The sequence below is a fragment of the Hoplias malabaricus genome, chromosome Y (genome assembly GCF_029633855.1).
Source record: "Hoplias malabaricus isolate fHopMal1 chromosome Y, fHopMal1.hap1, whole genome shotgun sequence".
In the NCBI taxonomy this organism is placed as follows: Eukaryota; Metazoa; Chordata; class Actinopteri; order Characiformes; family Erythrinidae; genus Hoplias; species Hoplias malabaricus.
This window is the reverse complement of record NC_089820.1, coordinates 49,507,428-49,528,887: the sequence shown is the minus strand read 5'-3', so window position 1 is coordinate 49,528,887 and position 21,460 is coordinate 49,507,428. Positions and strand designations below refer to the sequence as shown.

Below are 21,460 nucleotides of genomic sequence, written 5' to 3'. Positions count from 1 at the left end.
ATGTGTCCATGTAAATGTTTGTGGTTTCTGAATGTTCTAATTGCTGCATCTGAGCTGAGGGAAATATCATTGCACATTCTGGCTCGTTTGTACTCTGGATAGCTCCAACTCTGGGCTTTGTTAGAGCCATGGAACCATGGAACAAAGTGCATACAGACAATTTCTAATTGACTTTTCATGCTTGTCCTACAAATGTGTTCCTCCAAATGTATTCCTTTGGGGGTTAATCATTTTTTTACAGAACCTTAGCAAACTTTTTTTATCCTAATGAGATAACTGTAGCTCAAACTATGCAAGTACAAAACATTTAGATTGTTTACTTTTATTTGTGAAAAAGGTTAGTTTGCAGTTAATTATAATAATACAGACCTGTTTAGTGTCTGTCATTTTCAACTGGAAGCTAAACAAAGTATGCATCGGTTTCTCTTTAGGGTGAATCAGAATGAAAAAAGAAAGAAAATAATATTTACAAAATGAAAATGCCTTTGTGGATCATGCATTAATTAACAAGGTTTAGAACTTGCTTGTAACTCAGTCACTCAAACATTCATGCACTCACTCCACTATATGGACAAAAGAACAATGTTCATTTCATTCCCAAATTACAAAAATAAATAAATAAAAATAAAAATACATGACTGTAAATCATTTACTTAAAAATAAAATTTTATTGTCTAAGAATGAGCAAGTGAACAATTTACAAGATTTTTTTTCTGCGTCTTTTTATTAATACTTTTGTACAAAATTCACAGTTTAAGTGGTTCATATTTAAACTGGGAAAAATACTCCAATTTATAACAACAACAACAGCAATAATAATAATAATAATAATAATAATAACAATAATAATAATAATAATAATAATAATATGGAAAAACAACAACTAACCACAAAAAGAACAAACAAAAAATACTTCTAAGGTCCTAGATTCCTGTTAGGAATCTGAACATATTTATTGGTCTCTTCACAAAAATGTGGCCATTGTGAGTGTTGATGGGAGGGAGTGACATATTGCTTATTGGTTGATTTTCACATGACTGTCACATGACAGGACTCATGCAAATATATTTAATATAAAAAAAACTAATTACAGATGCATGAATGTAGTTAAGTTATTTGGAAGTGGTAAGGCAATAAAATCCAAATTTGTCATTCTGTTGAAAGGAACTGGAACCTGACATCTAAATCAACTTGGGCCAGTCTCTAGGGCATTTTAGAATGGCTCTCACACTAGCAGCAAGCAGGGAATGGTGAGCTTTGTGAATGTAGCTCAGATCAGGGGAACATAAACCCTGGCCATGGTGTTTGAATTTGTGGCCAAAGTCCATAAAGTGTGATATAGGGAGTGTACTTATTACCAAGGCACATCAAGAAAATAATCTAGAAAAAAAAAGAAATCTGTACAAATTTAATTTTTTTGTTTGTTTGTTTGTTTTTTGTGAACCATAGCAAAATGTTTGTAGTGCACTGGCCCAGTTGAAAATGGGACTGCCAAACTAATGATTTCTCAAAAAATATACAAAGCATCACTGCAAAAACGATCCCTTCAAAAAAACATGTACAGTATATAAAACAAAAAATCAATACAAGAACAACTACACACATTGCCATCATGTCACTATGAGTGGATTACATCAGTGGTCCTATAGCATTTCTATGTACAGTGAGCTCTACTGAAGTTACTCTGGCTTGGTGATGTTGTTGTTGTTGCTGCTGATGTTGTTGTTGTTGTGGTTGAGTAGGCTCATGTTGCTCTGTTTCCTGAGTGCAAAAGGAATCACCTTCTTTTTCAAGAAGAGTTTCTGGAGGAACCTGTCGCTAATGCTCATGGGAAAGTAGCTGTGAATGAAGTACATGAGGCCCACCCCTGGTCCCGCATAGTAGCGGACACTAGGCTTTGGAGATAGCAGAGCCTCAACAATAGTGTTGATGACTGGGCTCAAGTCCTCGTTGGCCATCTTGGCATGGCACTGGAAGAGGTCCTTGGTCTCTTGTATGTATTCCTCACCATAATCTTCTAAAAGGGATGGGGACAAGTTCTGGAGCAGTTGCTGGTGCTGCTTCTCCCAGTACTCAGTGTTACTGCTCTGACCTGGGAACGGCAAAAGTTGTTTTTTCAGTACAGGCTTTTCATGCTGTGTTGCGGCAAAAGGTCAGAGTTTAATATCGTGAACTATTTTTAAGCTTTAAATACCTATTGGATATTAAATGTCTAAACGGATATTTTTAAAGTCATCAATTTTATGAAACATTGTGTACTGTTTTACAGGAAAAAGTAAAACATTTTAAACTAATAATGGTATTTCATTTAAAAATAAATCCAAATATTCTATAATCCTGTCATTGTGATAGTTTCACTGAATGTAAATATAAAAATTAAGTAAAATACAAAAACACACACAAAACTGGAGATATACGAATTTGATCTGGCAGTAACTATATGTTGTGACATTATTACAAACATAAACAGTTACTTAATTGCAAAATTTGACATGATTATTCCAATTAGTTATTGTATTCACTTTCAATTAGCATTTTCTATTCATACTAAACAGGCAGGAATGATAGGCATGCAGATAAGCATTACTATGTTTCAAGCTCAACTATAATTTAATATCTCCCCATCTACTCAAAATGAAAACACCTAGAACAGTTATTGTTTCAAACTGATGTGAGTGGCAGACAGTTAATGTATTTGAAGGTTACATGCACTTGGCCATGTCTGTTTCTCTCATAAGAATAAATTTTGCTTCCTCAACGTCAGGCAGAACATCTGCTATTGTGCCATGTTTTAGATGAACTGGCAAGGACTAGTGGACTGTGTGCCAGCCTAATGGTGGGAAGGTGATTGAGTGGAAGGATCTGAGATGCATCAGAGGAATGTAAACAGGTTGTGAATACACTTTATCCTGTCATTTCTCTAGTAAACCTCCAGAACTTCAATTGACAGCAAAGCCAACTAAATTAGTGCTTCAATAATGCCTAACATTTTTAGTAACAACCGTATGCAACAGCCATGAGACAATGGAATGCTTGTGAGCATCGCAATTAACAGAGCAGAACTGAAATGTCTGTTTTATTTTAAGACGTAATCCAAATGTAATGCATCATACTGGAACCACAAAAACAGTATTTGTACTTGGCAGTGAATGGGACTTTTTAAAGGAGTATCAGGCATTACTGAAATGAGCACAGAGGCAGTTCACTGAAGGCTTCCATAACTATATGTACTTTAACCTGTATATCATGAAACTACATGGGCATTTCTCAGTGTAAGTTCTACTTCTGATGCTATATAAACCCTGGCCTTTCTGATTAAATCTGCAGGTACAAGTTTTAAATTCTTGTTCCACCACAAGAATGATTTAATTAATTAATTTTCTACGTGGTATTGATACAGTTAAAGCTAAGCTTGATTGTTGATTAGGACTTTGGAGCTGAATTAAGGGTCTAAATTTTCAGATGAACCAATGTTATAAGACAAAATTAACCAATCATGACAGGACTTAAAGTGAATGAGACAAATTAGTTGGAAACATTTTATGTGAACAAATAAATTGACATACGGTGTTAAGGACAAAAGTTAATAATAAAAATCTTGTACTTTATACTGTAGAACTATTCAGATTTTCAGAGTTTTCTCACCGGTCTTAAATGCTGAGGGTAAGATGGTGGACACTTTGACTCCCCATGGCTCCAGTTCATGACGAAGTGTGTTAATGAAGAGATTTAGTGCTGCCTTCGATGCACCATAGGAAGCCAAACACGGGAAGGGCTGCTCGCCTACAGACAAAAAAAAAAAGTGCATGAATGATAGCAGTATATTAACATGTTGTAAAGTCTTTAAAACCTCCAACTACCATAACCTGTATGGACCCAAAAACAAATAAGACATGTATTAATTAAAAAATATAGTAAATAAAAGATAGAGAATAGTATAGAATATACAGTGTATTTCTTTCACACAGTGTTTCCTAAGTAGCTGCAGAATTATTCACTGTTACTGAGACATAATATTTACTGAACATACAGCATAACTCATCTTAATATAAACAGCTTAATGATATTCCTGAAGTTTCAAAGCTATTAACAAAGCCATTAAGAATTTTCATTCAAAGTTTATAATTAACAACACAGCAGATACATAACAAACTATTATGAAATAAAAATATATCAATTGGTCATTGATCATGTTCAAATACACACATGCATTGTGGGTAAATGCAGATAACTGAGTATGAAAGGTTGCTGAAAGATCACACACAAAACTTTCATTGCTTCATCTTTCCATTACTAATAGCACAATAAATATATATTAAATAATCAGCTATTATAAAGAGTAAAAATATTTGCTTCTATTATTTGCTCTTAGTAATACCTTCCTGATAAAACTGGCCATTGCATTACTTGGTGGAGTTCAGTTGAGTACAAAGTGTTACCAAATTGAAAACAAATGCTATTAACAGTTAGACAGTGACAAATTATATGGTTAACCATCATTAAATATAAAAATATTTGCTCTTTTGTACAGACGTCAAAGTAGATATTTGCTTTATGAGTACAGGCAAGTAAATTATGGCTATGCACCCTAAATAAATAAATAAATATTAAGTCTGTACACTAAGAGTATGAAGCTCCAAGTATTTGATGGTAAATCTTAGCAGAGTATTTGAGTTCCTGGCACACAATTACAGGGTTGATAACAGTTGATCCAGTGGCATAATGCTGCCATTGTTAAATTGAAAGGCGAGCATTTATAGGGCAATAAAGACAGTAGTGGGGCAGAGAGGGATCAGAGAGAAAGTGCAGGCAAAGCAGCGGCGTGCTGAAGGTTAATTGCAGGTTGTGGTGCTTTTATATAAACATGTGGTTTTCCCTGTGGCAGGAGAGAATAAAAAAGGGTTTGTGTCTGAATCACGCCAAATTAGGTTATGAAAAAATCTGTGTCACATTTGAAAATACACATTGAAAGATGTGGCCCACATGGATGTAGGATTATTGGACAGGGACTGGTTCTGACAGTAGGGTACATTGTTCTTGAAAAGTGCAGATGAAAAAAGAGCCTTCTGTCCCATCAACATCACTATGATAGAGGCATCTTTCTTGTTGAACAAGGCCCAGTGCCAGCACTTTAGCAGGCACTCCGAAAAAACATTACTAGGCCGTTACTCAACTTGGCACAAGATCAGTAACCAGACTGAGATAAAATCCACAGGGCAGAGGGAAGGTAGAACATGCTGTATACATCTCACTCAACCTATCTGTCAAAGTACCAATCTGTGAGCAAAAAGATATCTGTTCTCAGGGGAGGTAATCACAGAGCCCACATAAGTTCAAGCGATATCAAGCATGCATCTAAGCCTTAGATGAGGGTTTGCTGGAATGTCAGCCATTTCTATTTATTTCACTGTTTTGAGTTTCAGATGTTTATGTTCCTGATGTTTGTCAGGATTCCAGAATCTAAAATTAGATGTGATAACATTTTCATTAGCGTAAAACGTAGGCTGATTAAGTGATATGGTGCATGTGTTGGCTTGTGCGTGTGTGTTTTCCGAGCCTTTATTACTAACAGAAGAAAAGTTGGCCTTGTTGACACAGCATGTGGTTGCAGTACAAGTGTGTGTGTGTGTGTCACAGGCAATGCACTGATTAACCTAGGTAGATTTCACTACATTTTCAAAAAGTTAACTAGTCATTGATTTACAATTCACATTTTTCCCATGGTATCCCGGGTGGTTGATAGGTTGTTGCTATCATTGGGACATGGGGTACAGCGGCATTTGCAGAACCACTTGTGGGTATCATTCCTTTTAAAATTCAGACTTTGAATGGTAATTATACAGCAAATATATGTGTATACAATCATATCTTTCCCAGCCAACCCAAAATATTGGCTCAGTGTTGATGACTCTAAAATTATAATTGTTAGCAATAGTTCACTGGCTGGTCAGCAGTAGCCCAGAGGGGCATTAATCATTTTTTATTCAGCTACATTATGCAATGCATATTGTGCGCAACCAATGTATGTATATGTACCTGAGGGACTGGAGATTGTCACTATTCTGCCTTTGTTCTGTCTCAGGAGAGGGAGAAAGGCCTTAGTGATGGAGACTGTTCCAAAGAAGTTCACTTCCATGCAGCCTTTGTAGTTGGACATGAGGGACAGCTCAGCATCTCCAAAGTTGACACAAACTCCAGCATTGTTTACCAAAGCCCACAGACCTGAAAGAACAGTGAAGACATTTGAATATACTGTAAATAGTTTTTTCCTACTATAATTCTGATGTGATATATATCAATGGAAAAGTGTGTTATAAAACAAAAAGAAATTACGTGTACTGACTTAAGCCAATAATTAGTCAACATTATTTAAAAAAAAAACTTTTCCAAAAAAAACAAAACAAAACAAAACAAAAAAACAACCCAATAAATAATCAAGAACATTATTTAACCCACAAAATAAAATACACTTTTGGGATTTTAGAGAGACATATGCTACTATGTCTTTTCCTGGTAAGTCCATGGTTATTTCAGCAAAAATCACCAGGCCTCATTTTAAAAATGCTACAACACTAACAATAGCTTAGTAGACAGAGTGTGTGTGTTTCACTGGCCTGTCTTCAGTCAGAATCTGCCCCCTATACTGCATCATGAAAAGAAAAGTGGGAAAGACAACTACGGACTGTTGATGAGCCGAACTCTTGAATCTCACAAGAATATGCAAACATTCCCCTAGTGAAACTGTAATTATTAGTGTCCCCAGTTCTCAGATGACTATGAAGTTAAATTAAAAAGGAACATTAATGTGACACGTGCCTCTGTTGCAACAAATTTGTGCTTGTGTTTCAGGCACAGAACACAGTTTCCCAACATAGAGACACAGCATTTCACAAAGACAACATAATGGCCTCTAGAGGACATGCAGAAATAGATTAACCCATTAATATCCAACCTTATTGTTTAGCAACTAATCTTGAGTTTTCCAGGTTCAACCAGACCTGATTTCTTAGAGTACCCACAATGGGTTACTGTTTCCTCTGGAGGAATCAAAGGCTATTGGATCATTTCAGGCTTCAGACTGAGTTTTGAACAGGCTCCAGGCGGACTCAAATAACATCATGTTTCAGTTTTAATGCTGAATAGGCAGTGGGAAGGAATAGGCTGCAAAAGTTCATGCAGGACATACAGAGCAGCTGTTTCATTTATTGCTTTGGGATGAGCTCCCTGTGCCTCAAACACACACACACACACACACACACACACACAGAGTGTAATTTATTGTACATGTTCGTCCTTTGACCACATCATTTAAGAACATCTGGAGAGTTGGAGAAATATGAGACAGGAAAGGAGAATTGAGAGCTACCAGGAAACCAATGTATGTTTGATTAGTGGTAGCTGTGACTGTGTCAGATGGCTGGTGAATGCTGGCTCTGTGATCTGTACTCTCTGTAATACCCCCTTCATTGCTGTTTCAGAGCCAGCTTTGCAAGACAATGGTTACATCATATATAATGATCTCTTTAACCAGTACATTTAGTATCAAACTAAAAAAAACAAATTATCCCCAGCATTTGTGCAGCTTCAGGATTATTACTATGATTTAGATTTACAGAAAGAGAGAGAGAGAGGGCAAGAATGTGAGAGAATTGGAAGGAAGAGTGTGAAAGGGAGAGAAAAGAGCAAGAACAAGACAGACAGAGAGAGAGAGAGAGAGAGAGAGAGAGAGAGAGAGAGAGAGATAGCAAGTTGTTGCAGTTCCTGTGGTATTTGTATTCAGAATTGTGCATTTTGCTATGACAGAGATTAAGTATTATTACTTACATTCATGAGAATTGGATATTTCTTATAAAGGCCCTGCCATTGTAAGAATTTGTGTGTGAAATTACATTTAAAAAATGCTGAGTATGGTAATTTTTCCAATAAGTCCTATATTAATAAGGTTTTATAATTGCATTCATGATATATATAATGTTTAAAATATATGGCATAATGGTTGGGAAGCAGTTACACTTACATGCATAACACACCATAAAGCATGTGGTCCAAAACAGATAATAAGATTATTAAGTATAGTTTAAACTAAATCTTATGACTGTCTGAAAAAAAATTGTTTAATAGCATGCCTTTAGTTTATGCTTACACCAAGCATTGTAAGATACAGCATATGCCATGCAACAGCTTATGAATGCACTTGTAAAGCATTATGAATGCCAGATTCATAGAAAGTGTTACCAAATGTGCTTTTTAACAGCGTGCGAAGCCACAGCATGTTTGTGTGAGTGATGCCTCGTTTGCTGTGAGCGTGAACTTCACCTACAAGAAAGCACATGTCCTTTGGACTGAATGTGCAAATGTCCTTAAATCACTGTAACAGATGAGTGATGAGAGAATGAAAGGAACAAGTCATGCTTTTTTAGTCTCTCACATTCTTTTCTGGAAATATGCAAAGAGACATGGGTACATTAAATTCTGAACCATTCTTTTCTTCTTTACTTTGACAACAGTAAATATGCTAAAATACCTTCTGATTGGGAAAGACAACTTTTATTTTTAAGTTAAAGAAAAATTAAGCATACAGTGTTTCATATAGTGTTTGTTTATATAATGCATATATAGAAATTTCAAAAATAGACTCGAATGGCTTCTTTCTATTATATCACAAATACTGATTTATGATATGAACCTAAATTGTTTGTCATCTTTAACTTTTATTCCTAATTAGAACTTTAGTTGCTGTAGATATTTTCTTGTTATATTAACTTCCATGAAAAATAAAATTAGCAGTTAGCAGACACCCCTTTGCTTTGATTATATTGTATTCAGCCTATAGTGCTTAAAACCCACATATGCACACTGGCGTTTATGGGAAATGTTTCAGCTCAGACTGTTTTTATTTATTTATTTATTATTTACATAATTAAGATAAAAAAACAGATTAGTCTTAAAACTAGCATAACTAAACCAGTCACTTTATTCTCAGGCAAAAAATTTAATGGTTGTTAGTTATGATTTTAATTATAATTGTTTTGTCTTACATAAACCCTAATAAACAGCATTAGTGGATTTTGGGGGGACAAGGAAAACACAATGAAAATGCAAATAAACAAATAAATAAATAACAACAATAATAAAAATAATAATTATTATTAATATTAATATTATAAAATAACATAAATTAATAAATTAAATTCAATTAAAAAAAAGAAAAACACAAGAAGACTACAGAACATGGACACATTATTTCTAGACCCCAAAAAGGAGAAAACAGTTTTATGATTGGTCTATTAAGCAACTTGCACTTTGCTTGTGTTTGAAAATAAAGCGAGCCCTTGATATGCTGCTAGTAGAAACACAGCTCTGCAAGAAAGAGCCGCGTTAGCATGTGTCGCTGACCTTTTGAAACTCTACGATTACAAACATGCACACGCATATGCTGTCCTCAACTGACTCCCACACTGTCAACAATGGTAGAGGAAACCACCCAAATAGAGTAAATATATCTTCGCATTACAAGGGACATTGCCGTTCTATGGCTTGTGTTTAATGTGTAATTTATAAGCTGATGACTCTCCCAAAGAAAAGAAAAGGAGAAAGTCAGAAAAGTGCAAATAGATATGTATATTGTTACTCAGCCGCGTGTACGTGCAGTACAGATGTGTACTGTGTACATTCATTAAATATCTACACTAAACATCCAGAATATAGAACATGACCCCTTTATAATATTTAAAACTGGCACTGGAGTAGCAAGACTTTAACTTTATTTCACCTTGCCTAATGCCAAGTCCACTCTAGTTAGTATCTAATTAGAATTTACAATGATAACAATAACAATACATTTTAGTATCTCTTTTATTAGTATCATTTTAGTATTACACTAATTCATAAGTATCTCTTATGAATTAGTGTAAGATGTTTATTTAAGGGCGGCACGGTGGTGCAGAAGGTAGCGTCGCAGTCACACAGCTCCAGGGACCTGGAGGTTGTGGGTTCGATTCCCGCTCCGGGTGACTGTCTGTGAGGAGTTGGTGTGTTCTCCCTGTGTCCGTGTGGGTTTCCTCCCACAGTCCAAAAGCACACGTTGGTAGGTTGATTGGCAACCCAAAAGTGACCGTGACCGTGAGTGTGTGTGTTGCCCTGTGAAGGACTGGTGTTCCCTCCAGGTTGTATTCCCGCCTTGCGCCCAATGATTCCAGGTAGGCTGTGACCCTGAATTGAATAAGCGGTTACAGATAATGGATGGATGTTTATTTTAAGTGATTATTCATTTGTATGCTTGTGAAAGGTAATTCTGTTTGGGACGACAAGGTGTATATGTTCATCTCATGTATTAGTGTAGTACTCCTGCTCGTTAAGACTTATCAAATCAGAAAATCTAAGGAACTGGTATATAACAACCTTAATATAATGTGTACTGCTACACAGTCATATGAGAATATTATAATGACTTTCTTGTTTCTATATTCCCTGTCCTTTCTCTCAGGTCTACTCCCTACTAGTACACTCCAGTAGCACTGCTGTGCCTGATTCACTCATAATATAATAACAAACACTAACACACCACCACCATGTCAATGTCACTGAAGCACTGAGAATGATTCCCCACAAAATATACCTACCCTCTGGTGGTCCTGTGGGGGTACCGACCAATAAAGGACATGGTGAAAGGGGGCAAACAATTTATACAGAGCCACACATGGTACAGTCTGTAACTGTAGAACTACAATGTGCTCCTCTATGGACTCTGGAGCTGTGAGAATGGACAATGAGTGCAGAAACTAGAAGGTGATCATAATATTCTGATATAACAGTGTATTTCTAGTGGTCTCTAAAACATCACTGTCCTAGCAACAGAAGAATGGATCTGAGCATGGTGCCTTAACAGGACAGCAAGGGTGTTTACAAAATGTTTTAAGAAATGATGCTTGTGTGTGAATGAATTTACCTTTCATGCCCAGTTTGGCTTTGGTGTCAAGGAGGGCCTGCTGGACCTGCTGGGGCTGGGTAATGTCCACATGCAGAAGAGTCAGTCGAGAAGAGCAGCTGCTCCTCAGTTGCTTGGCACCCTGACCATCCAGATCTAACACTGTCGCAAACACCTCAAAGCCCATAGCGTCCAGTCGCTTGGCTGTGGCATGGCCAAACCCTGTATCACACCCTGCAGAGAAATTGGCAAAGAGAAATGGAGAGAAATAAAGAAAAGAGAATAATTATGCTCACAACCCATAACAGTCCAACCTTTCAGAGCAGGCTTAACTTTCTCTTGTAGAAGTCTGAATCTCACTATCTTTTGCAATCAAAATTTAGTTTTCGAAAACACTTTAATTTTCTTGCAGTTTCTTAAAATCTCAAGCTCTATTAAATTTTTAAGCTTGATTTGTTTTCTATGTTTGGTTTACAGGGTTTACAGTGGTTAGAGTTCACCATTTTAAATATGAACTTTTGAAACATATTTATTTGCTTCTGATTTTCTTTTTATGCAAGCAAACACTTAAATATAAATGATCAGAAACATATCATCTTGAACATGTATACAATTTTACATGTTTAAATATTGGTCCCTACTGGAATTAAAATTTTCACATTTTAAAGTGAACTTTCATGCCAGTCTCCAAACAGAGCACATCCAGCCATAATACATTTATATATTAATCCTTTACTCACGTCAGCTCTCAGGCTGGAACGAGTTTCCTGCCAGCAACACTGTTCCCTTATCTCACAGAAGGCAGAGATACGGACACTGATAACATTGCAGTTTCTTTGGTAACAGAGGCAAAGTGTTCCACACAAACAAATACTGAAAGGAAAACAGGCAAACAGGCCCTCTCGTAAAATAAAACATTTCTCATTAAACAAGGCTTTGAAGAATTCCACACACATGCAAAGTGTGCGTGACAGGTCAGCTGTTCAGGACGCAAATGATAGTAAATATAACACTCAAGCTTTATAAGCATCATATCCCAGTGGATAAACAAGTAAGCTTCACAACCTTTAACCCCTGGCAAATGGAGTTTTTTTCATTAAAGGGATTTCATTGAAGAGTAAATAAAACAAAGTAGGAAATAATTTCTTACTGTTCACAAATTTGGGTAAAATATTTATAGTTTAAATAATGAAAGCACAGCAATACATGTAACTTATTCTACTTAGTCTAAACTTTTATGCTCATGTATTTAATATGAAGAACTGCAGTTATGCTGCATTTTAAGGGGTTATGAAGTGTATGCATCACTGTGCTGAACTGCTAGCGAGCAATGAGCAGTGAAAAAAAAGTTCCTTTTCCCCTTACATTCCTCATTATACACAAGCATCATTTCACAGATAGCCAACTAACAAAAGAGCAATGGGGAACATTTGGTCACTAATGGTCACTAAGGAATCTTCAGAATGATGTTGTGTTATATATTGTATATATTGTGTTATATAATCTTACAATACTCCTATAAAAATATACAGTATATGATATACGTCTTACATACAGAACGTTTGTAGGTTCAAGGTTTTCAAAAATATTCTCAGTGTGAGATTGCAAAACAAGCAGTTGAAAGCTTCATGTTTTCTGACTAAGTTCCACACCAGAAGTCACCCTGAAAATATATGAGCCTATTTCTATCAAGTTTGCACTCCATTTGAATGAGCTCCAAAGCTTATAATGCCCAGCTGACAGGCAAACAAAAGTCAATTGAACTGAAGAGCTGTAATAAAAAGCTTCCTGTTGGATTTTACAGGTTTCCAGCAAGCACATTACAGAAAGGCCAATGCACTGGACCTTTTTCTGTGCTCTCTTGGTGTGTGAAGGAGTGAATAAAGGTGCATAAGCTCAGCATATTTTACATGGAGTCACTGCTGTTATCATAGGAGAACACACACCTCCCGTGAGTTCAAACTTTTATATCTGAAGGTATTCTAAGGACATGGTGCAATCAGACGCACCCTTCTCCCTCACATTCCACTTAGTACTGGAGTAGATGGGAACTTTGTGCACCTTTATGTGTATGGGTGAGGTGGGGTGGTGGGGGGGTAAGAACATATTATCTTTAAGCTTTATGCAGCATGACTCTACAACAGTTCTCAGATGTATGATGACAATAAGACATTGCATGTGATCTTTAGTTATGAAATAGTTATGTACTCCTCCATTTTCTCACACAAAATTCTTACTCAAAAATTTTTCCCCACATTTTATCCTACAGGTCTGCCTCATTAACTCCTTACTTCTAAGGCCCTCATCAGAATCTGAGGCAATTTTTTGAAATGAGACCTTTAAGGACAAACCAATAATGTGCTGGTATAATAAAGAGCTAATGCACAGTACATGTGGAAGATATATATAAGCGTTTGTAAATGGCAGGTAATGATTTCAAATGAGGTCAAAAATTTGAAAAAGAACAAAACGTTAAAGTGCCAAAATGTTGGTTGAAACTTTGTCCATGTCTTGCTCTTGCTGTTGTATGATTTTTTGTTTGAATTCTCCTTTAGATTCCTTCAGGCCAGTGACATGGTGGTGACCCACAGCTGTGGCCTGTGTTGAAGACCAAGGGGCAGGGTTACATAAGGGGTGGCACAGATATTTTGGGTGACTGGTTGAGTGTATCACTTCATTCTGGGATGAACTGAGATCTGGACTCACTCCAGGGACATTGAGTAAAGAAAAAGGCCTGCCAGAAGTTTAACAGGGCAGAGGAGTAGCACGCTCACACACATACACACACTTCTGCAGCATGCACTCTTTTTCATACTGCCTATCACGTTGTTGGAGTTTATTATTATTATTATTATTATTATTATTATTATTATTATTATTATTATTATTTTATTTATTTATTTATTTTTTTATTATATTGTTCTATTGCTCACTTGCTGTTTCTCAGCACACACACTGGAACATTACTGCAGCAGCACTTGAAGACAAGCTTCATCAAGGAGAATGACTGTGAATGGCTGGCTCTTATGCAACCAGTAATAGGGCTTGGAAAAATAAACAAATAGACCCTCACACAACAACTACACACACACACACACACACAGAGAGAGAGAGAGAGAGAGAGAGAGAGAGAGAGAGAGAGAGAAAGAGAGAGAGATAGCAAGTTGTTGCAGTTCCTGTGGTATTTGTATTCATAATTGTTGAGCATTTTGCTATGACAGAGATTAGAGATTATGACAGAGAAATCCCCATAGATGTAAACACAATTACAGACCCTTATTTTTAGGGCTCAGTTTTCCTGTCACATATGCACAGTGTAAAAATCAGAGTTTCAGTCAAAATTTTAAATTTAAAATGTTTTGAAAAGATCTGTCCTTAGGTGGTCTACCTCCATAAAAAGGGCAAAATCAAGGGAACATAAAATATAAAAACCAAAGTTATTGAAAGATATACAGAATTTGAGAGTCTTAACCACCAAGTAAACCACCATCAGCTAAACAGTACAAAAAGCTTTCATCTCTGAAAAACTGTAGAAAGGATGGGAGGATGTGGAGTTGCCAGAACAATGGACTGGCCAGGTCCAATACCGCAAATCAATGACTGTTCATGAGAAGCAGGAAATGCATCCAACAAAGAACAGATGTAATTAAAGTGAAGACTGGACAAATAAAACACTGTGTAATATATATTCGACAACTGAAACATCACATTTTCTGATTTATTTTCCTGACTCTGCAAAATGTAAATACTTAGATGTAAGACTTTCTGCAAGAGGTTCTGACTTTATCTCTGCTCTTGCACCAGTAGATGCTCAACTTATGAAACTGTATCTCTTGAACAACTCAGCAATAGTGCAATGCTTTAAAGGGTGAATATATGTGAGGTGGCATGGAACGGATGTAATGTTTTGCGATGAACCAACAGATGAGTGTGTGAGAAACAAAGCTCTGTGTTTATGTGAGTGTGTTTGTGTGAGTTTGGCATTGGGAATTCACACCTCTGTGGCACAAGAACCTTGTGTTCATCATGGCTTAGGTCGCCATGGAGTTTTGCCAGAGTGAATGAGTGATAGAGAGAGAAGAGAGAGAGAGAGAGAGAGAGAGAGAGAGAGAGAGAGAGAGAGAAGTGATGGATAGCCTCAAGAGGTGCTGCCAAACAGAACTTAGCAAGTACTTCTGAGAGATGAAGGATGATATCTGGAGCAGGATTAGACATTAATCCATATTCAGATGATATAATTGTTTCCCGGCATGGACTGGACCCTAATAGGTAACTGACTGGATGATATTTATTTAGGCTTCAGTGTTGCTTTTGGCCATGTAGTGTGCAGTGGACAGGGAGGACTTCAATCACACCAATGTGTGTGTGTGTGTGTGTGTGTGTGCGTGAGAGAGATAGAGACAGCAAGAGAGAGGGAGAGAGAGTTGGGAAGATTTGCTGCAGTTTGTGCAGAACACTGGCTAGACTGTGGTCAGTCTGTGTCCAAGCAAAATGTGTGGCAAGTTGGGACTAAATCTGTCCAGATGTTTCAGCAGCCTCCTAGCCTCAGTGGAATGGCCATTCACTTGCATTTATAAGAGGTTAAACTTATTTTTTCATTTTCACTGACGAAGGGTAATGTCCCCAAACAATTAACAAGAACGGATGTCTAATTAAAACACAGCACATTCTTTAAACCACTTCAGTGTACAGCATAACAGCATTAAACCCTGTCTGAGCCTGTAGAGACAAATCCATTCCTTGCGTATTGCAAGAACAAAATCTATCCATTTTGTGACATATTTTAAAAAATACAAGTTATCATTTGCACTGTAAAAAATCTGAATGAACCAATCAGTATTCAGCAGTGAAGATGTATTATGTTCTATAGAGCCCTGAGAAGACAAATGAAGGGATGAAGGCCACATCTGCAGAGCCATCTAATAAGTCATAAACACTAAATAAACAAGGACGTGCCAAATGAACTATCCAAATCCAGCAAAGTCTTAGGCTTTCCAGGACAGGGTTCTGGGCACCAGCTCCTGGCAGCTTGTGTGTGTGTGTATGTGTGTGTGTGTGTGTGTGTGTGTGTGTGTTCTCAATCCATGCCAAATAAACACATGAGTGTACAATGAGTAGGAGCATGTCTACATGGCTTGGGACACACTACAACAAATTCCTCAAATAAGAAGGGATGGGGGGGGGGGCAAATATCCTGAGGTGTGTGACTGGGGATTCTGTGCTGGTTGCCATGCCAGTAGACAGCTTTTTATGGATTTAAGGAACCCAAATGAGATCTTTCTCAGAACCCCACCCCCTTACCCCCTTTCCCTAAGTCATGGCCATAATCTCCATTTGGAACATCTGACCAGGACCAAACTGGTTTTGGTAATAGAACGACTCCAGTGCTGGAGCTTAACAGCTACCTGCCAATTTCCTCAGCACAGGAACTTTGATACTTTTCCTCCTGGAACAGCAATAATCCAATAATAATGCTGCAGTTTGAGTAAACAAAATTGTTTGTTTATGTGTGTGAACTCTTTGAACTTCTCTCTAAGCCTTACCTAGTAATAATGTAACTCATTAACACTCCGAACTATTGTTGGGATATTGTGGTACTCACATACACTGATCATCCATAACATTACTATCACCTCGTTTTATACTCACTGACCACTGACTGTATACATGAACATTGTAGTGTTGTTCTGCCCCTTTTTCCTATTTATAATTATTTTAATATTATTAAATAATATTATTGACATTGCGTTTCCATCTTTAATTTTCAATTTGTAGATTATTTGTGCATATCTTTAGATATAATTTACTAGTGTCTTTGACAGAAAAATAGCTTTAAATTTGAAAATGAACAGTTCCGAAGAAACAGTAAATAAAGGGAAATAACTAAAGTGTTCAGTTCAGAACCATTAGTTCCTGTAATGATCTACAGCCTGAGAAGCTGCCTTGGGCTTCAGTCAGGTTCAAGTCATTGTATATGAAAAATGTATATTTTAGGAATGTAGCTGGCTTGCATGAATGTTGACCTACACAAAGTAGAGGCTAGTGTGCAGGATAAGGTTTATGTGCTGTTTGGTAACAATCCAGACCCATTTCTTTGGGGGTGGAGTCAAAGAAATTAATATAAACAAACAAATCATGATTTACCACGACCCTGAACTGGATAAGCAGTTACAGATAATGAATGAATGAACATTCTGATTTATTGTTGCTTATTTAAAGGTATCTAATAAATTGCACTTGCAGAATTACTGTTAACACACAAACAAAAAGTCATAGTCAAAGTCATGGCGTGACTCAATATTAGCATGTCTGGGATTATTTTAAGGACTCACTTAGCAGCTGCTATTCAGTTTAACAGCATGGCAGTGTGATATTACTTAATTTATGTTTACTTCAATTACTAGTAAGGTTTAGTAAGGTACTGAAAAGACTACTATGCTCTCCAGGTAGTATAGATGTGTATGGATTTTAGAATGTAACACTTGAATATAAAGTACATTAATTTGTAAGAAAGGATTAAGTAAATCAATTTCATTACAATTAGAGAGAAGTAATTAATAACCCATAATCACTATTTTGAGTAGCACCCTCATCAGTGCTCATAAAAATAGTGCCAGAAAGTGTTTTTTTTTTTTTATCAAACTCCACTCTTAAAGAACATTTCTGTGAAACTGAACTGAAACCACTTTGTTTGAAAGTTCCTTTAAGAAACCAAAGAGTTCCTCTGTGAAAACACTATTTGGCAAAGTTTGCTCATTTTCAGAGTTTATAGAATGAAGTGAACAAAGTTCATAAGGTACTTCATTGAGAGTAAGTTTCAGGCAGTAAGGAGGAGATAAGGAACTTTTACTTCTGTGAGACTGCATCAAAAGGGGAAAAACAAACAAGGTTCTATGCAGGCACAGATAGTGTAACCTACATTTACCCTCAGGTCATATTTCCTCTTTGCTCTGCTGATTAGAAGGCAAAGGGTTGTAGATTTGATACCTGGGTGTGTACCGTGGGATATGGACCTTACACCCCAGCACTGCAGGTGACTCTGCCCTTCAGCCAGGCATCTGAAACCAAGTGTTCTCTGTCAGGTGTCTTTTATAATGAATGTTTCTTCTCCTGCTTGACAATGTTAATGTAGGGTAATATGAGAGATTAAAGGGCACTCACAGCTAGAACATATCATTTGTAGCTTTAGGTAAAGCACACAGTACAGCCAACGTGTGTATGTGTGTGTGTGAGAGAGAGACAGAGAGAGAGAGAGAGAGAGAGAGAGAGAGAGAGAGAGAGGAATAATATGTATTAATCTATGTATTTTCATTAGGGAGCACAGTTTTCACTTCAGTCACCTGCATAATGATATCTTGCCACAGAGCAGAGAATTAAACACCTTTCAGTTCTGCTTTATCTCTGCAAGCAGCCTGGCAGCTGATTCTTGTCCAAGCAATTAGCTGGAAGTGGGCTCTTTTTTTCCTTTTCTAAACTGAGCAATAAATATTAAAAGTTATGCTAATTTGACTTGCTCTTGTTCCAGTTTAAAAACAACCACTTGGTCTTTACTGACATTTAAGTCAGCACTTTATTGTAGATTTTTTTTCACTGCACTGACATCAGATTGGTTTGGAAGAAATTACCCACTCACACACACGCGCATGCACAAACAAACGCACACACACACACACACACATAAAACATAGAGGTGGGGAATAGAGGGAAGCCATCCTAGCCAAAACCTTTACAAGGATAGCAAGCTTTCTGAAGCTCCAAGGGGAACTTGGAGACTGGACAGAATATTTAAGGCTCTCCAAAATCTGGGAGCTCCAGGACTTCCCCAGTGTTTCCAAGAGGCATGCCTTACCAAGAAAAGGTATATGTAACACTGCACCCCACCCCCATCCATTTTAAATATCCACGTTGCAGTTAACACTTTCTGGGAACATCTGAGAAATACTTAATTAACAATATATAACAAAACATGTGAGAGCTACAGTGGAAGCGTGTGGATTTGAGGAACATGCAGAAGTTGTGTACTTTTAAGAATACTTAACATCAGATGTGTTCATCCAGAATTAAAGGCAGGTTTTAGTGCCACTGCTGTTTTGTTTACATTCCAGACATGACTTGCCTTTAACTGTAAACACAGTGATACTGTCACTTCCCTTGATTGCTTGAGTCAGATAATGAGGATCAGAGTGTGTCGCACACTCTGTACTAAATCATTTCAGCAGGGCAGAGAGAGAGAGAGAGGGAGAGAGGGAGGGAGGGAAGGAGAGTGAAAGAGGGAGGGAGGGAGGGAGGAAGTGTCAGTAAGGCACAATCTGTTCTGTGTCAGGAGTCTGCGCTTTCAAAGAAGTGTTTGTGGGCGACCAAATCTAACCTGGTTCTGTGTGCCCCTGATGTTCCCGATGTGGCACACTCAACTCAGGAATGTCTTACAGTATTTTTTATTTATTTTTTTTTAAGAAGAAAACAATAACAAGCAGAACAATGTGTTCAGCCCAGGTTGGAGTGTCTTAAGTTTATCAACTGCTGGCAATGAGAAAAGCTTTTTTCAGATGTTTTTAATTGTTATTATTATTATTTTTATTTATTTATTTAAAACATTTTTGGTCATATTTTACCTGTTACATGCCATGCATTCACTTCATGACTATTAGGCTTTCTGGGTTTCAATATATAGGATTTATGTCAACATAATTTAAAAGTCAAATGGAGCCACAGTTCTGTTAGATTACATAGTTCACTCATTGAGGATACCTGAAGGCATTTTTCCAAATTGCTGTCCATATCCAATAGATATAGGTTTTCAAAAGAAGAAAGGATGATGAATATCGGTAAAAACCAAAAAATTGATTTCTTTAATAAAGGTGATATTACACATAATATAGCACTATTTTTCTTGTAATACTGTTTTTTTAAGCCCAATTTTTAAGCAATATGTGTTATAAAAGAAACCGGTCTATAATGGAGATAATTGTGAATGCAAATGCAGTGTATCCAAGTGCTTTTTTATTGAAGATTGCACTTGTTATCTCTCTCTTGATTCTTATTTATTTTACTCTTCAGCTCAACTCAAAACATGAAAAAGTGTTACCAATGCATCTTTCTCTCTGTATGCCTCTCTCTGTTACTTATTTTATGTATTATGACATTTGGCTAATTCAATATCATATTGCACAAATGTATAGAGAAAGCAGAATGTTATCATATATAAGGTTATCAAGTTTTAATTTCTTTCATATTCATGCATATAGTTGAGATAAAAGTGAAGTTTGTGAAATCCTTTCACTCATTGTCTGTAAGCTGTGTGTGTTTCTGTAATCCTACTCACCTGTGATGAAGACTGCTTTGCCCTCCACAGGCAGAGTGGGTGCCGGGGCAGTAAGGGTGGTGTAGAGCCAGCAGGCAGCACAGAGGGTGGCTAGTGCCAGCACAGCAGGCATGCAGAGGGCACACAGCCTCTCCACCAGCAGCATGGCACCCAGCCATGCCACAACAGAGGGCATGGCACTCACATGGGACGCCAGGAACTTCTTGACTGTCCCACCGACGAACACTGACATCACACCCATGTATATCCAGAAGGAGAGGGCATAGTCATCCATTGTGCTGAGGATGAAGTTTGGGGCAACTCTGTCTCTATGTCTGTCTATCTCTGTTTTCCCTCTCTTTCTCTCTCCAGCGCTCTTTCTGTTACTGACAGGTCTGTGTAGTTTGTTCACCCTGTCTTTGTCTGTCTCTCTTTTGCTTTGTCAGATAGATCAAAACACAAGCATGTGCTCTTTCCTTTGTTTCCTCCTGAGTAGACACACACACCCTCAGACTGCGAGTACACACCGGAGCTCACTTTGTACACCGAGTGGGGCCAGTGAATTGGCTGTGCAGAGCGTGCATGCACATATATAGATCTGCATGAGGGAGGGGAGGGGCTACACTCTCTCTCTCACACACACACACACACACATCTAATCACAGCACAACTGCCAAAGTTTCATTACACTTTAAGCCCCCCTTAACACACACCCCTTCTCTGTCTATCCTTTTTCTTTCTTTCACCCTTTCACTCAGTCTCACTCACTTACTTGATTTTTCTATTCTCATTCACTGTTCCTTTTTTCTTCCTCTCTCTCCCTTACCTTAAATCCACTTGACTCTCTCTCTCTCTCCTTGATACCTTGATATCTTTTTCTATCCTTAATCCCACCTGGTTTCTCTCACACACACTCCCCCACCAATAATAATAATAATAATAATAATGATAATAAAACATTTGGTTTAATGCTGAAAATAAATAAACAGAGGTAATAATAGGTGTAGTGTAGGTGATACTTAATCCGTGAACCCCCACCCCACCACCACTTCTGATTCTATTTCTCGCTGTCTCATTCAGACTAACTATATCTCAAACTAACTTACTCTATCTCCCTTTTTCTTTCTCTGCTGGTCTCTAATTGTCTATTATGTCTCTCCAAGAGTACATGTCTTTTTCTGGCCTTGTTTGAAACCCTTTTATCTCTGAAGGCTGTATAATTGTGCTGAGCT

General features: G+C 37.2%; 1 protein-coding gene across 1 annotated transcript; it reads right to left on the bottom strand.

The window, feature by feature from the left end:
• Positions 1–323: 323 nt before the first annotated feature.
• Positions 324–20,775, bottom strand: LOC136677785 (11-beta-hydroxysteroid dehydrogenase type 2-like). Its single transcript, XM_066655417.1, has 5 exons — positions 20,250–20,775; positions 10,949–11,161; positions 6,037–6,222; positions 3,646–3,783; positions 324–2,092 (listed from the first exon to the last, which is right to left on the bottom strand). Exons 1-5 carry the CDS (start codon positions 20,521–20,523, stop codon positions 1,680–1,682), a joined length of 1,224 nt encoding a protein of 407 aa, XP_066511514.1. The 5' UTR covers positions 20,524–20,775; the 3' UTR covers positions 324–1,679.
• Between the last annotated feature and the right edge of the window lie 685 nt (positions 20,776–21,460).